The sequence below is a fragment of the Conger conger genome, chromosome 3 (genome assembly GCF_963514075.1).
Source record: "Conger conger chromosome 3, fConCon1.1, whole genome shotgun sequence".
Taxonomy (NCBI): domain Eukaryota; kingdom Metazoa; phylum Chordata; class Actinopteri; order Anguilliformes; family Congridae; genus Conger; species Conger conger.
In genome coordinates, this window is record NC_083762.1 from 13,630,389 (window position 1) to 13,645,903 (window position 15,515).

At 40.7% G+C, this 15,515-nt stretch overlaps 1 protein-coding gene across 1 annotated transcript in view; it reads right to left on the bottom strand.

Moving 5' to 3' along the window:
- Nucleotides 1-3,950: 3,950 nt before the first annotated feature.
- LOC133125211 (neuronal migration protein doublecortin-like) overlaps nucleotides 3,951-15,515 on the bottom strand; it is a 44,146-nt gene continuing 32,581 nt past the window's right edge. The window contains exons 5-7 of the mRNA XM_061236969.1: nucleotides 15,406-15,504; nucleotides 10,620-10,717; nucleotides 3,951-8,878 (exon numbers count right to left, since the gene is read on the bottom strand). Coding sequence (XP_061092953.1) covers nucleotides 8,822-8,878; nucleotides 10,620-10,717; nucleotides 15,406-15,504 — 254 coding nt within the window. The 3' untranslated portion in view covers nucleotides 3,951-8,821. The remainder of the gene's footprint in view (nucleotides 8,879-10,619; nucleotides 10,718-15,405; nucleotides 15,505-15,515) is intronic.

Genomic DNA, 15,515 nt, shown 5'->3' on the forward strand with positions numbered 1-15,515 from the left:
CAACTACTCCAGCATTATGACCAGTTTACAATGATGGTTGACCAGCTCATAACCAGTTTGACCAGCTTATTGCAGATTGACTGGCTCAATTTTCAGGCTGGTCAAGCTGGCATAGCTGGATTTTACAGCAGGGAGGGCTAGACTTGGTGAGGATATTAACTTGCGAGTCACCCATATCCCAAAGAATCTAAATACTGCAACGACAAACCAGCTCACCTATCTCAATGACACCGACAAGCTGTATGTATAAGAAATATTTTACAAATATATTTCACTGGGCTTGAGAGTAGCACGGGAGGTAGTATTGCGGAATTTGATGTTTCACCCTGATGCTTTCTATGGCTGAATTTCGGATTCTCTGAAAAAAAGGGTGCTTTTCATCGAGGAACCCTTTTAGTTCTTTATGGAACCCTTAGGTTCATGGGTGTGAAATGTGAAAGCTCCAAGACCATTCTGCCCAACAAAGAACCTGTGAATTAGATGCGGTTCTTCTACCAAACCACAGGGTTCCTTTTGGAACCGTCTTTTCGGAGAGTGCAGGGAGGGGTTCATTCGTCATTCGTCACCCGCCGTTTTGCACCCCACCAGCTCCCCAGAGCACTCTGCTGTGCATGTCAGTGAGCCACTTCAGAGATTTAAAAGGGAAATCTAAGTATCTGGATGAGTGTCATGAGTATGCTCTACTGCCATCAATCTCACCCCATATATACCTAAGAATAACCATCTGCTATTGAATGTGTTACCAAATGCAGGAACATCCTATTTTTCTCCTTTGGTCCATGGTATAAAGTTTCAAAGGGGGTTTTTACTCTGTTGTGCTTACAGAAGATTTGTACTTTTCTACTGTCTTTTCCAGTCACTTCCTGTTCTATTTGCTCTGTTATTGTTTCTCTGCAATGCACTCTGTGAGACACATTTTCACAATCCCTTTTTTTTCCCAACAGCACTTGAAAGAAATTGTGAGTAATTGGTATTATTCCTATAGCGTTTTTCATCTGGCTTCAGCACCGGTGGGAACTGTAAGAAAACAAAACCTTTATGAAGTCTCACAACAGCATGTACAGAATTGCAAAATAACATGAACCAGGAAATGACCTTTTTTTATGACAAACACCGCCCCCCTCTCCCCCCAACATAAAGCCCATGACGACACTTAAATGCCATGTCCAAACATTCCCACCGCCCCATGAACACATGGAATACCAGGAGACCCGGCCTTTTAGGCCCCGTGCTCTCACCCATGGCGCCGCACAAAAACATATCACTTACCGCCATTGGTGGATTTCACTTCAGCTATCAGGAATCCAGGTGAATGGCTTGATTTTCAGAAAGCCAAATTATATTTCAGCCTGCTTTATCCGCACTATTGATCCACACTATGGGCAGATGCCAGTATTTGTCATGACAACAGTGATAGTCATAACAACATCACTTCAAGCAACATGAAAAGATTGTGTAAGTCTGAATCTTGTTGATCAAGCATTGCTGTCCCCCGATTACAGCAGATGGATGAACACCTGTGAACTAGTCACTACAACTAAACTCAACCTGGCTCTGTGAGGTGTGCTGCTGGCATTGAGTAAGCCCAGAACCACTAAACACCAGAACCAGATACCACCATGCACCAGGGAAATTCGCTAAACTTTAGAACTTTACAAGGATGCACCCCTTACTCCCAGACACAAAAATGCGGTCAGCTATTTTTGAGTCAAAGATCAGTCTGGATTTTTAAGTGGACAGAGTGTACCACTCAACACAAGAACTGAAGCGTCCTCCCATTTCTTGCACAACACTTGGCAGAACATTAACAGGCTAGCAGTAAGTGCACAAGCTTTATACTTTACTTGATTTGAATAATTCTGTTTTTGAGTCCGTTTTTTTCTGATTCCAATATTGGGCCTTCATACACTGATCTCAGATTCATTGCCATGGAGCTGTGTGTATGCAGGCTATGATTCCAGTCAATTAATGCTGCCTTCATTAATTCCAATGATTCATTCAGCCATTTGCATTTAACTGCATGAAAGCGCAGAATATAAGCAACAGTTGGCATTTAGACAGAAATAACACAAATTTCACTTCATATATATTATAGTATGTGCAAACCTACAGCACTAATTCAGCAAATCCTTGAACTACGTAATTATATAATCAAGATCGGAGGCTGGAATAAAAAGCAGCATACACACAGCCCTCCAGACCACTGGCTTAATGCTTTCATTAATCCATTTGAAGCCACTAGATGGCACACCAAAGAAAGATTTGTCTGTCTCCACATATCAGGCCAAAACCACACAACAGCATATATTTATGTGATGAGGTTGAAATAGCTAGACTGGTCACTTCCTGCCCAGGAACAAACACTTTATGGCACAATAAATTACATTGCAATAATAAATGTAGACTTGGAAGATGTGTTTATTGCTACTCTAGAGGACAGGAAATCCTCAATTTTTCTTTCATTTCCATCAGATTAAGGGATAAAATACAACACACTCTAAGCCAACAGAATAGACTTAATGGAGGGTCAGTAAGTGAATACATAATGTCATTACACAGTGAGTAATTTAAGTATACAGCCAATAACAATTATATTTAAAATAATATGTCAGTCAAATTTGTGATTAATGAGTCATATGGAAGAAACCAACATGGGGATGAAGTGATGTGTCACCCACACACATACACACACACACACACACACACACACACAAACAAACACAGATGCATGCACACACACACACACATACACACACAAACAAACACAGATGCATGCACACACACACACACTGACACACACAAACAAACACATGCACACACACACTGACACACACATGCATGCACACACGCACACCAACACACACACACACACACACACACACACACACACACACACACAAACAAACACAGATGCATGCACACACACACACACATACACACACAAACAAACACAGATGCATGCACACACACACACACTGACACACACAAACAAACACATGCACACACACACTGACACACACATGCATGCACACACGCACACCAACACACACACACACACACACACATGCATGCACACACACAAACACACGCACACACACACTGGCACACACTCACACCCACACACACAAATACAATGACCTGTGCTTCGATAGAAAACAATGACCAGTAAATGCTGTTAAACATTTATTCATGTATGTTTGTATGTATGATTCAAGGGCATGGTAAAAATTAAGGAGTGAATGAGTTCCCTGCATGTATTGGATGTCATCCTTTTCAGGAATATCAAATCACTTTACTGTGTGTGAAAAAAATCAAAAATCGCGCCTATGGGTCATTTGTCCAACAACTGTGGTCCAGGGGAGTCTGACAGTGATCCAGAGGAAATTCAGTTTGTGATATCGTAAGTGGACACAGGAAATGATGAGGTATGTAATCCTCTTTCACCTCCAGGTCGCAGCTTCTGGGTCAGTACTTTTCTTGTCCTGCAGGGGCCGCGATCGCCATATTTTCCATATACCTCAACAATCTAGGCTACCCATCGTATACAGCACGAAATGAAGAGTACTATGAAGTTGAACTATGAAATGAAGAGAACTATGAATGCATAGTTTTTAATGGTAAAAATGAATCATTGTGATGAATTAGATTAATTATCTGTGTTGTACGAATGGTGTTCATGAATTGGAGAGCTTATACCAGCTTAATTTTAATCTTGAACACTGCTTTTCAATACATCTATAAATACAATGCTCTTGCCTCATCAAAAGCATATAACACCTCCTATAACATTGTAAGAGCTACCACAATGTGAAAACCACTGCTGATTGAATATTATTGTCTCCCCTAATACTATGTCATCCACATTAGTTATGGCCGGATCACATTTACATTATAAAAACAGCAAGAAGCGTATCCATTTCAAACGTGCATGTAAGAAAATGCAAAACACATTTTGTAATCAAATTTATTGGTTTGGATAGTACAGCACACTGGTAATGTACATAGCAAAGAATGCACATTGGAAAGACAGACTGTACGATCACAGATCAGTAGGTCTGAATCATGGACTTTCGGAAAGCGTTTACAGTTCTGTTCTTTCACATTGTATGATGATAATATCGATGGACAGGACCCCCGTTTTATGACTTTTTATACAAGGTTAAAAGATTAATCATGCTGAGATCCTTACGGTGCTCAAAATAAGTCGGCGATGTCACATTCAAAATAACGTAATCCATATGAAATCTCAATACAAAAATGAGTATTCTCACATCTAGCCATTTACAGAGCTTACCCCCGTCGTGTGTTAAACAAAGCCATTACATTTTCTCTGGAATCAAACTTAATTCGTCCTCTCTTGTTTGGGTTCTACAGTGTCCGGCTATCCCGCCACTGTGAGCATGCACCCGTAATACTGCGTATAAACACCATGCTTTTTCATTTCATTATTTCCCCTAAGAAAAAAAAAAAAAATGAAACTGCAAGCAATAACCTCACAAATGGACATGCCACTGATGCCATGACTAATTCCTATGACTATACATCAGAATCCAGCGGTTATTTTTAAAAGGAGGGTTACACCTTAAATATGCTGTAAAATATATTTCATACTGTAACTAATTGTAAAACTTTTTATGCCCTGTTGCACCAGTATTGTTATGGCTTATTTGAAAACCATGTAAACAGACACTTAAAAGCAAGAGTGGTCAAAAGTCAATCATAAAAATGTATGTACAAATAGACTGGCACAATGGCAATTTGAAAAATAGCTAATAAAAAATTTCCCCCTACAGAGAATAGGAAAGGATATAAATTCCCAGTTCTGAAATCAAAAAAATAATTACATCCTCCAGGTGTGGAGACCATTCAAAAACAAAAGATTGTTCCCGTAGTCACAGAGATGCAAACAATGTGACTTGTGCAGATTGACAATCTGTGATATTTTGATACAAACATTCAATAAATATGATATAAAAGCATCCACAAAATTGGCAAGGAAGTGCTGTTAAAAAAGTACGCTCAGCATTTAGTGAAACTGTTATACACAGGTTGTCTGATAAGATACATGATGTGTTTTGGCAGAGTACCTTTCAGTGGCTAAAGTGATCATACTGTACCAATAAGATTGCACTTACAATAAGGGACCATTCTGTATATGGTCAAAATTAAAATGTTTTTTAAAATGGCTTCAATTTTGGCTACAGTCACATTCAGTAATCAATGTTGCATTCTTAAATACTCAGATAAAGAGAAAATCCATGCAGGACATTTTATGTACAGACCAATGAATTATGGTTTTCAATTCTGTTTGACTTTTAAATAAATCAAAACATACCCCAATAGAGTAAGAGGTATTTCAGCATATATTCAATAACAAGAGTGTGTTACATCATAGGACACCCATGTATTTACAGTAGTAGTCCTGTGCACCTGCATATACTGTGACATAAAGTTTTACATACTGTATACTTGCCATGAGAGGGATGTGACAACACAGAATACAGATAATGGAAAAAGAGACATTTATCAATGTGTTACAGGTAGGTGATGATGGAGATTATGACATTAGCCAATTACAGCTCATCTCTGCTTTGAGACCTTGTTCCCTCATTCCTCTTCCTCAGTTAAAGTGTTACAGTTAAAAGCAGTGAAAGTGCACTGTGAAATAAGGGTTCTCTGATGGTTTCAGCAGATCGACAAAACAGGGACCATCAGTGTGCAGCTTGGCCACGATATAAATGGAGACTTCAAGACATCTCGACTTCAAACACAGCACATCGATACCAAAGTCTAACTTCTATTAACAATGTGTGTGTGTGTGTGTGTGTGTGTGTGTGGGTGTGTCAGCTGGGTCTGCTGAATTGACAGCAGTCTACTACATAAAAAATCATTTGGCTCACAAAAGAGTATTCTTTCCATGAATTGTGTTCTTCAATCGGCTATTTTATAGCTGATTTCAGACCACATAACTGCATGGTCCTGGACAAAGACACAGATGCAACTGCATACTGTCACTTATGTGATGGGATTGTCAACTTTCAGGGCTCCACAAAAAGAGGCAAACATTGTTGGGATTACCCACTTTAGCTTGGATAGATAACACTTGCCTGATCAACAGCTGACAGGGTAATTCATGAAAAGAGCAGATATTCTTAATTCCAACAGTCGTACTGTAGTACCAACAGCGGAAGGCTGATAGTAACATCCCATTTCCCACAGCTCAATCTATCTTTCACATATAATACCGGTTATTAGGAAGATACGGTAGATATATATCGCAGTGGCCATAGATTCCCCATTCCTCATCACTGAGTGTATGGTAGATTGATGTTTAAGAAGATGAAAATATGGCTGTGGGTTTGTCAGAGTGGAGAGAGTCAGATGAGAGCACACGTTTCATGATTAGAGCAGTCATTTCAGTTGTTAAGTTTAGTCTGTGTCTGCCTTTCATTGTCTGCTGTAACTGAAATGCACATTGCACATCTCAGCGTATAATATGACGAGATATGAGGGAAGATACGAGAAGAGTGTACTATTTTAGGGGAACGGGTTCCAGATACGAACATGAGCAGGTGAATTGGGAATGAGAGAAAAAAGCACGTCTGCAACACTGGACAAAATATTTTAACAACACGAGTACACAGTATAAAGAGCAATACAGCAGGCGTCACTGAGATAACAAGAACAAGAAAACAGACTGCATTGCAGGGCAGGGGTTAAACACACTGAATTAACATTTCAAAGCACTGAAAAGTCACTGTGACAAAGCAAAGAGGAGAGCCAGGTGAAGTGTCCCTGTAATTCAGGCAGGCCTGTGCTGGTTTAAAGTAACAGACGAGGGGCCAGTTTCACAGACACAGATTAGGCTTAGTCCTGGACTAAACTATGTTTTGTATGGACAATCTCCAGTTAAAATTGTATGTAATCTATGAGTAGGCATAATCTGTGTCTGTGAAACTGGCTCAAAGAGTAATAACCCCTTTACTGTGATTACCTTTAATCTCAAGAACAAATGAAAGGAAAGTTACTCCATTTATTCTGTGAAAAGATTAAGAAGCACCACTGGGGGGGTTGAGAGAATTTTGTTTGCCATTCTGTGTGATTGTGGACTCTTAACAAAAAAAAATATAGTTAGAAATACTGAGAGGTATAATGAATAAGACAAAAAGAAAATAAGCAGAGGGTTTTCTGACAGACAGTTGAAAACTTTATAACTAATTTTATTGAAGTGACGATTTTTACCATATAGACTGTCTGTTGGAAAGGACAGTACAGTATATATTTCTTTAAGATTTGTTTAATGACTAGTTGACAGGCTTAGGCTTATCCCTTGCAGAGGGATAGCATAAATTATTATTTCAGCCATTAGAGTCTATCTATATTGGAACTATAACTCTCTCAACCCTTCACATACCAGTGTGTTTTCATTTTAAAGCAAATGTCGTTCACAATAAATAGGATACCATCTGGATTTGTGTCATAAATATGTTTCCTACACATTCCTTCATTCTTAAGACTTATATTCCATAAATTGAGTTGAAATATAATGCATTCTTAATTTTTTAATAGTTGAAAATTGGCATACTGTATCATAACACAATAAATATACCCTGTCATCTCACCTGAACCCGTTATTCTTGATGTTGTATTCTTTCTCAGACCGAGAAATTGTAGGTTGTGTGAAATTATCTTACAAGTTCAACAACAAAAAAGATATTCAATAAATAGCTATACAAATACAAGATGTGTCCTACATCTAAAGAAGATCTGAGCAGAAGTGTGACCACATCATTTACCCAAATTGCAATTACAATCTACATGTACATGAGTAAGTATTTACTACAATAATTTTAACTGCTGTTAAGCTTTTCTAATAAAAGGGCACTGAAGGGGCTGCACAGTAATCAGGCTGCATTGTGATTGGGAATTGTAAATGGCTTTGTTAAGCGTTTGGAACATGCATCTAAATTCATGACTTAATAATGCTGGGCCTTTTCTCAGAGATCCACCCATGGAGCCTGATGAAAAGTTTAAAATTCCCTGTTTTTCACTGGGTGTGTCCCAATACTGGAAAAATATATCCTCATTTCCTTCAGCCTTCTCCACATTGGGAAACACCCAGTGAGTGATATTTAAATCAATCAATTAAAAACAACAAGCCACGTAACTGGCAGATAGACTAAACAAACCCTATGGCACCTTCCCAAAATTCAGATGTTAACACCCAGGTAGCTCACTGTAAATTATGCTTTTATCTGCATATATTATAGGGTATATTTTTGACTGACATGATGCATCATTATAATGGGATAATAAAGTGGTGCATCAAAGAAGACAATAAAAATAGAAACACTGTGCCGCGGTCCTTTATGAATCATTTTTTGCCAGAAACATTTAAGTATTTCAACTTCCAAAGTGTGAGTGTGTGCATATTTGAGAGTATGTGCGTATGTGTATGAGTGTATAAGTGGATTTAAGAGTATGCTGCATGCACTTAAAGGCATCTGCAGCTAAAATAATCATCTTCATTTCATGTAAGGAAAAAAAATGTATCAGTTTGTGTAAAATGCCTACATCACAATATCACAACCCAATAGGGGCTACCACTGTTTACTCCCTAAGAAACAAAGCAAAAACTCTCAAATGGAAATAACACTGTGGTGATTGGTGTTCTGGATGCGTTCCCAGGTACAGTGTGCAGTTGAGGGCAGGCAGTCTTAGTGTAGAGTCAGGAGGAGAGATAGAGGTTCATCAGATGTGAGCACCAAAGATACCTCTGTGTGGGGATCGCTGAGTTGGGGGTGGGGGGTGCAGAGGGGGTCTACATGGACTCCCCCATGGAGTCAGAGTCGTCCAGAGAGAGGGGCAGGTATAGGTCCTGTTACAGGGGAGGGGAAGGGGGGACAGAGTCAGCACACAGACCCACCTCTGCGCCCGCAATCCCATTATATTACAGTCGACGGTATCTTTATTATATCAGCTATACACTCAGTGACCACTATCGGAGATCAGACTTTTTTATTTTATTTATTTATATATTTTTTTTACTTCTGCCGCTGTAGCCACTTCTGTCAGGCATCAGAACACTGGACCCAAGAGCAAGACCACAGAAATTAATGTTAAAGTCTTTATTAATTTAGAATAGACAGGCAGGGGTTGATATCCAGTAATGACAGATGGCAGTCCAGGCAAAGGGTCGGTAGACAAGCAAACAGGTTCAGCAGGGATAATCCAGTATGTGGTCGATGTCAAAAAGAAAGGGTTGATAACACACGGGCAGTCCAAACAAAAGGAGAATCCAAAATCAAAAACCGAGTAGCCAAACAGGGTCCAAACACAACAGGTCCAGTCAGAACAAAATGGTAAATCAAGAGATGGAGGTCTAGAAACAAAACAGGTCAAGACAGGAGTCAATCAGAAAATAACACTGGAGAGTATGGCTAAGGCTCATGAAAATCTGGCAACTAACTGCACAAACAGAGGGGTTCTCATACATCGGTAACAAGAGGGAATTAAGATCAGGTGTGGAAACAATCCATAAATAAATGACAGAAAATGAATGAACTGACAGACAGACTACGGTGAGCACAGAGGGTAACAAAACATGGAAACGCTAACCACTTAGACCAAAATGAGACAACGAAAAACACAGAACCTGGCAACTTCATGGTTGACATGCTGTGTGCTGAAAGATGCTCTTCTGCATACCACCATTGGATCTGTGAACTGCCTCTCACTGGATGTTTTTAGTTTTTCACACCATTCTCTGTAAACTTGAGAGACTGCTTTGCGTGAAAATCCCAGGTGATCAGCAGTTTCTGAGCTATTCAAACCTCCCAGTCTGGCACAAACAATGATTCCAAGGTCAAAGTGGCCTGGCCTGAACAACAACTGGACCATGTCAGACCATGATATTTACATCAACCCGCTGGTCTGGTCCACCGAATGAAGTGGTCACTGAGTGCATGTGGCTGTCTGCTCACACACGATGTTGAATGAAAATGACCCCAAGGATAAGAACTTGGGCCTCGTAGTTTAATCTGATGACAGACGAACAAACAAAAATCTTCACAAGCACAACACTAGTAATAATAAAACAAGCATACATGTAATAGCAGTGTGAGTCTCTCTCCTTGAAGAAGTCACTTCAAGAGCAAAGGCCAATCGTATTCCTTCTGATGATGCGGACTAATGTGTCTTCACCTCGTTATTGCCTTCCAGGTGTGTGCAGTGGAGGGTATTCCAAGCCAATTCTGTCAATATTATACTTAATATTGACTCAGTTAAATCTTTCTTACAAACTGTCTGGTGAATCTGGCTATGAGCAAATGTAGACAGTAACTCGGCTTTGTTAGACCCTTAACCTCCTATTGGTCCAGGGGGGGTTGTCCCCTGCTTAGTCTAATCAGCTGTAAGTCACTTTGGATAAAAAGCTTCAGCTAAATAATTATATTTAAAAAAAAACGGTTCTATTTTAGTTCCAGTTAAGGACAAATTTTTATTCAAACCAGACTCCATTGTTCGCACGGGTCTCTCTCGAGCCCTGGAGGGCGAAGATCAGTATGTCAGGAGTTCACACCCACAGTGCAGTGCTGTGTCAGGGAGGAGGCACACTGTACCTTGTGCTTGCGAAGACTGCCTGGGCTGGTTGGCGTGGAGATGGGGGACTGCTTGGAGATGGGGGTGGAGAGCTGGCTGCTAGATGCGGTCCCATTGGCTGAAGACAAACGAGAAAAGGAGGGGCATAGGGGTTAAATAACACTGCTTCTCCCGTCACGTAGAATGCTAGTCCCTTTGCAGCCATTCCCTGGCCAAAACAGGGAGTCATGCCTGCTGCCCAGAGTGTCCCAACCACTTCTCGTTGGTGCTGAATGGTTGCTAGGATACCACTGGACACTTTACACCAGAAGCTTGGCTGGCGTGTAGCATGGTGCTCCGGTTGCAGCTTGTGCTGTAAGCTGTTTAAAAGCAATGACAATGATCCCCCAGCCTGTAAAATAGACAACCCTTTTCCCTCTACTAGCATGACTTTGTGATAGGCACATCAACTCCAGATATTGCTTATCTGTGTTGTAACCTGGTTAAAAAGCTACATACAGGTACACATAGGTGTTGAGAATGGTCTGATTTTCTTTGCAGATATCTGCAAGCTGAGCAACTAGTACTTTCACCATCTTCCCCGCCAAATAAATCAAGTGTTTCAAGTTAAATTGCCTCCCACATTCTGAACAACGATTACCAAAATATATTTATGGAATGAGTTTATGTCCAGATGCTACATTTCCACTTTTTCTATGTCAGTAGTTTGAAAACTGAAATAAAGAAACCGGGTGTCTCGGTGGCGCAGCCTGTAGAGCACTGACCGCATGCTCATTGTGAGCCGCGATGTCGGCGGTTCGAATCTGACCGGCCGACATTTGTCGCATGTCTTCCCCTCTCTCTCGCTCCCATTCTTCCTGTCTCTCTACACTATATACTGTCCAATAAAGCTGAAAAAGGCCTAAAAAATATCTTAAAAACGAAATTCCGAAACTATGCCCATTGAATCATCCTTATGTTATCATGGAGATCCACTATAATGTGCTCAAGTTATTATGTACTGTATCAGCTGTATATACTGTATACAGCATTACACCACAGATTGCATTTTTTCCTTACAATCCTATTATACAACCAGATATTTTTTACAATAAATCAATTGTTACCTGAACTATAATGCACGTACATACAACGAAATACCATGTTTAAGGGTACAAAGTTTGTGCCCTTGTGCTGGGACCAAAACACGCAGCCTTTAACTTACAAGCCCAGTTTGTTTAGTGATTGTGAGAGGCTTGTTTAAGATCACCGTAGAACTGGTAGCTGGTATAAGCACCCTGTTCCACAAACTAAGCTGACCTTTGCACTGTTAGCCTTCTAAATTCCCTCATTAAAGTTATGTATTGGAAAGCAATCAAGTATTTAAACCAGACCTGGGTCATTGTTGTGGATTCAAATACTTTTCTAGACTTTAATGAGCTTGTCTGATGGATTGAAACCTATTAAATACTCTCAAATTGCAAGCTCCGCCTTCTGGTCCTCTTGGTTGGCTCAATTGCAGCAGGCAAGCCCAATCAAGCACAAAAAAAGCAATTGAATCCTAACCAATTATGTATTTGACCCTGATTTAAAGGCATACTATGCAGGATTTTCACCTTAAAAATAGCAACAAAAAAAAATACTATACTATGGTACTCTGACCACCTGTGTCTGTGTTCACTTCTGCCCTATACCTTGCTTGTCTAGTTGTATTTGTCACTATAAAAACTGCTCGGGCCTCTTCTGGGTGTGGGCCTGCACTGTATCTGAAAAGCATGTGTCCAATACACGTTCAGTGACCCAACAGAAGGGGGAGGGGGGACAAGAGGAGACGTGTGTGGATTTGCTACTGCAGTGTTGAGCTGGGGGTGGAAGAGATTAGCCTTGGTGGCTAACCATTAATCAAGTGGCTGAGCGTTCCGTAACATTAGGTAGCTGCCGCGTTATTCAGTTTTGTACATCAGCTGGCTGGCCATGTTAGGTGGGTCCCACTGCACAGTACTACTGCTGATATTTTCAGGAGATTCTACCGGTTTATTTCCTCTCCTGGGCAGGGAGCTCATGCCTAAATCCGAAAGACTCCTGGACTTTCAGAAGACTTGAGATGTCTGATAAAAAATAAAAGCGACAATGAATTGATGGGTTTGAGATTATGCGTTCTTACATTACAGAATTGTGCGATGCTTCCTTCCAGGATGGCAGGCTAGAGCACTGAAATCCACTGGTTTCTGAATATGGTTTTTCCCATTGTTATGTCAGTCGAGCCATTTCGGCATACGTCTGTCTGTCTGACTGCTATGCATGCAACTATTGCTGCATTTTTGAAAGATACTAACTTTCAAAACGAACAATCTATAGGCTAGCCACTAACTATAACTAAATACAAACATGAGTAATGTCAGTTAAAAAACTAACTAAATGGCTTGTGTGGAAAGCGATTACTAAAGCAGATATTCTACAAATCATATTAGACTGCGGTTTTCTTAGCTCAGCACCGTACACTGTCGTCTGCAATGGAGCTACAAAGCTACCAACAGCTAGCCAGAATGATCTTGGGGGTGTAGGTGTTGTTGAGAATGGGGCGTATACGTTTTTCGTGTCGAAACGCAGGAGCAAAGCAAGGAAAGAAATCCTGCATAGAATGCCTTTAAACCAGACAAAATAAAACAACATGATAAATGATGACAAAGCTTAAGGAGGAAACAGAAGAAGACTATAAAACATTATTGCAAAACATGATTCTTTATTTTGAAAGGAAAGCTGTGGAATAAAAAGCAAAATGTACATGAACAAAATTGGCATGCAAATATCAAAATGAGAGCAATGATAGAGTGTGAGAGAGAAATAAAGTGCAAACAGTAATGCCGCAAGAAACCAAGGGTCTGACCGAGCTCCATAGCGGTCAACGCCCTTCAGTCAACAGCAAACAAATTAATTGAATTTGTACATGTAGTATATGTTAGTTCTCATAATTACATTTATTTAAACAAGTGGGGAAAAGTGTGAAACCAAATGGAATAAGAACAAGCTCATAGATTGATGTTGCACCAAAATTACAGATAAATAAAAAGAACCCCCCACATAAATATAATATCCCAGGTCCTTCTTCTGTAAAGACGTCATAACCTCAGGGCTGTCAGCACACAGGCCTGCATCATGCTCAGCATGCCTACACTGAGAATAGCTCCATCTGCCTTTAATTGAGCATTTCGGGCACGACTGCTTAACATCCATCCTTCAGGTGAACTCATTCTTCCAGAGAATGACTCCTGGACCCACGCCCTTCCAGTTACACTAGTTTGCCCCTTATTGCAAGAAGCACTGGTTGATCTCACTGGAGAGGAGTTACAGTACGTTTCCACCACAGTGGCTGTTATGGACAAGAGGGGCTGAATTCATCCTAATACTTCCTCTCTATACCCCTCAATTGAGCTGTACAAGAAACAACAGGAACAGCAATAAAGCTCTTGCCAGCCATGGTTGATTCCATCAACACAGAGGCAAGTTTGCCTTTCACCAGGGTCAATGTGTCCCTGGGATCTGAGAATGGTCATCAATCCATCTGCTTGCAGTGGGGGCTATTAGCAGGGCTAAACGTGCTAATTTGGGTCTCTGGCAAGCAGCGGGTTGCCAAGGTGACTCGGCACTTCCCCCGAGAGGTCCTTGCATGTGTGCGTTTATTTCTGAGAAAACGACCATATTTTTCAGCCTGGGCACATCCTGGGTTTAATACTCCTCAATTAAACGGCCTCAATTAAAACTGGACGAGCACTATATGTACACACAAGAGTATAGCATTGTATGGCCAATCATTAGTTTCCTTCTGCATTGTAAATGTAAAGGAAAATGAATCTCCTCAGGGGTGTTTAGTATAGACCAATCAGTGAATTTATAGGCTGATATCGAGCGTTGCACAAGGTCATTTGTGCAGTACTGGAAATTGCTCTTTGGAGCAAATCTGCCAGTTCGTCTTCTGGGCATCTAATTCTGCTGGTGGTGGTTTCAGGGGCTCCAGTGTATAAAAAAAAAGCAGGTCAGTGAAAACACTTTCAGTTTCAGCCCCACAGCTAAGACGTTGCTAGATTGAGTTTGGGTTGTTTCATGTGATGACTATGAGCTGAAGTATCCAGTAGTGTGAAATAATTGACTACTTGAGCCCTGCTGTGATGGAGCAGACACAATTTGGCCAGGGTCACACAGATAACTGCTACATAGAATAAGAGCTCCTCTAGCTTCTCACGTTGCTCCCACAGGTAGTGAGGTATTGTCAGCGATGGGACTCTTTTGTGATAGTGCTTGCGGCCCTGAATAATGCAGTCTGTACCATGGAGTTTATTGCAGGTGCACACACACTCAACTGCAGGGCGACATAGCGCATAGTGCAACTGGAAATTCCACACAGGAGAAAAGGGGGAATTACCCTGACACCCACCACAACCACCACCACCAAAAAAAAAAAAAATTAACAAAAGCTGACCCACTCTGAAAAGGAGCAAGAGATGGAGAGGCAAAAACTTCAATATACAAAAAGATAAGCAGAATGCAAATTCAAAATCAGAGCCAACTTAAACACGTAAAGGATACAAAGAAATAATAACCATGAATTACATCACCGAAACATAATTGAAATAAAGCAACCAAAATTTATTCGGAAAATTTTCTATTACACAAAAAAAAAAAAAGAACAGCATTCAAGAGCAAAGCAGTTGAGGGCGTCTTTCTGCTTTAAAATTCTGGGTGAAGGACGGATGGATAATGAGCATGTGAGAGAGTCCCTGCTGCGGTCAGAGAATGGAGGATGGATTAATCACATATCAATCGTCTCACTGGATTCTATCGGGGACTTGGTGCGACGGGCTGGACCGGGGCTCTTGGTCAAACTTCTCTGAGCGACCCCTTTAGGACTCATCCTCGCTGCTCCGTAATCTGAGGAGAGA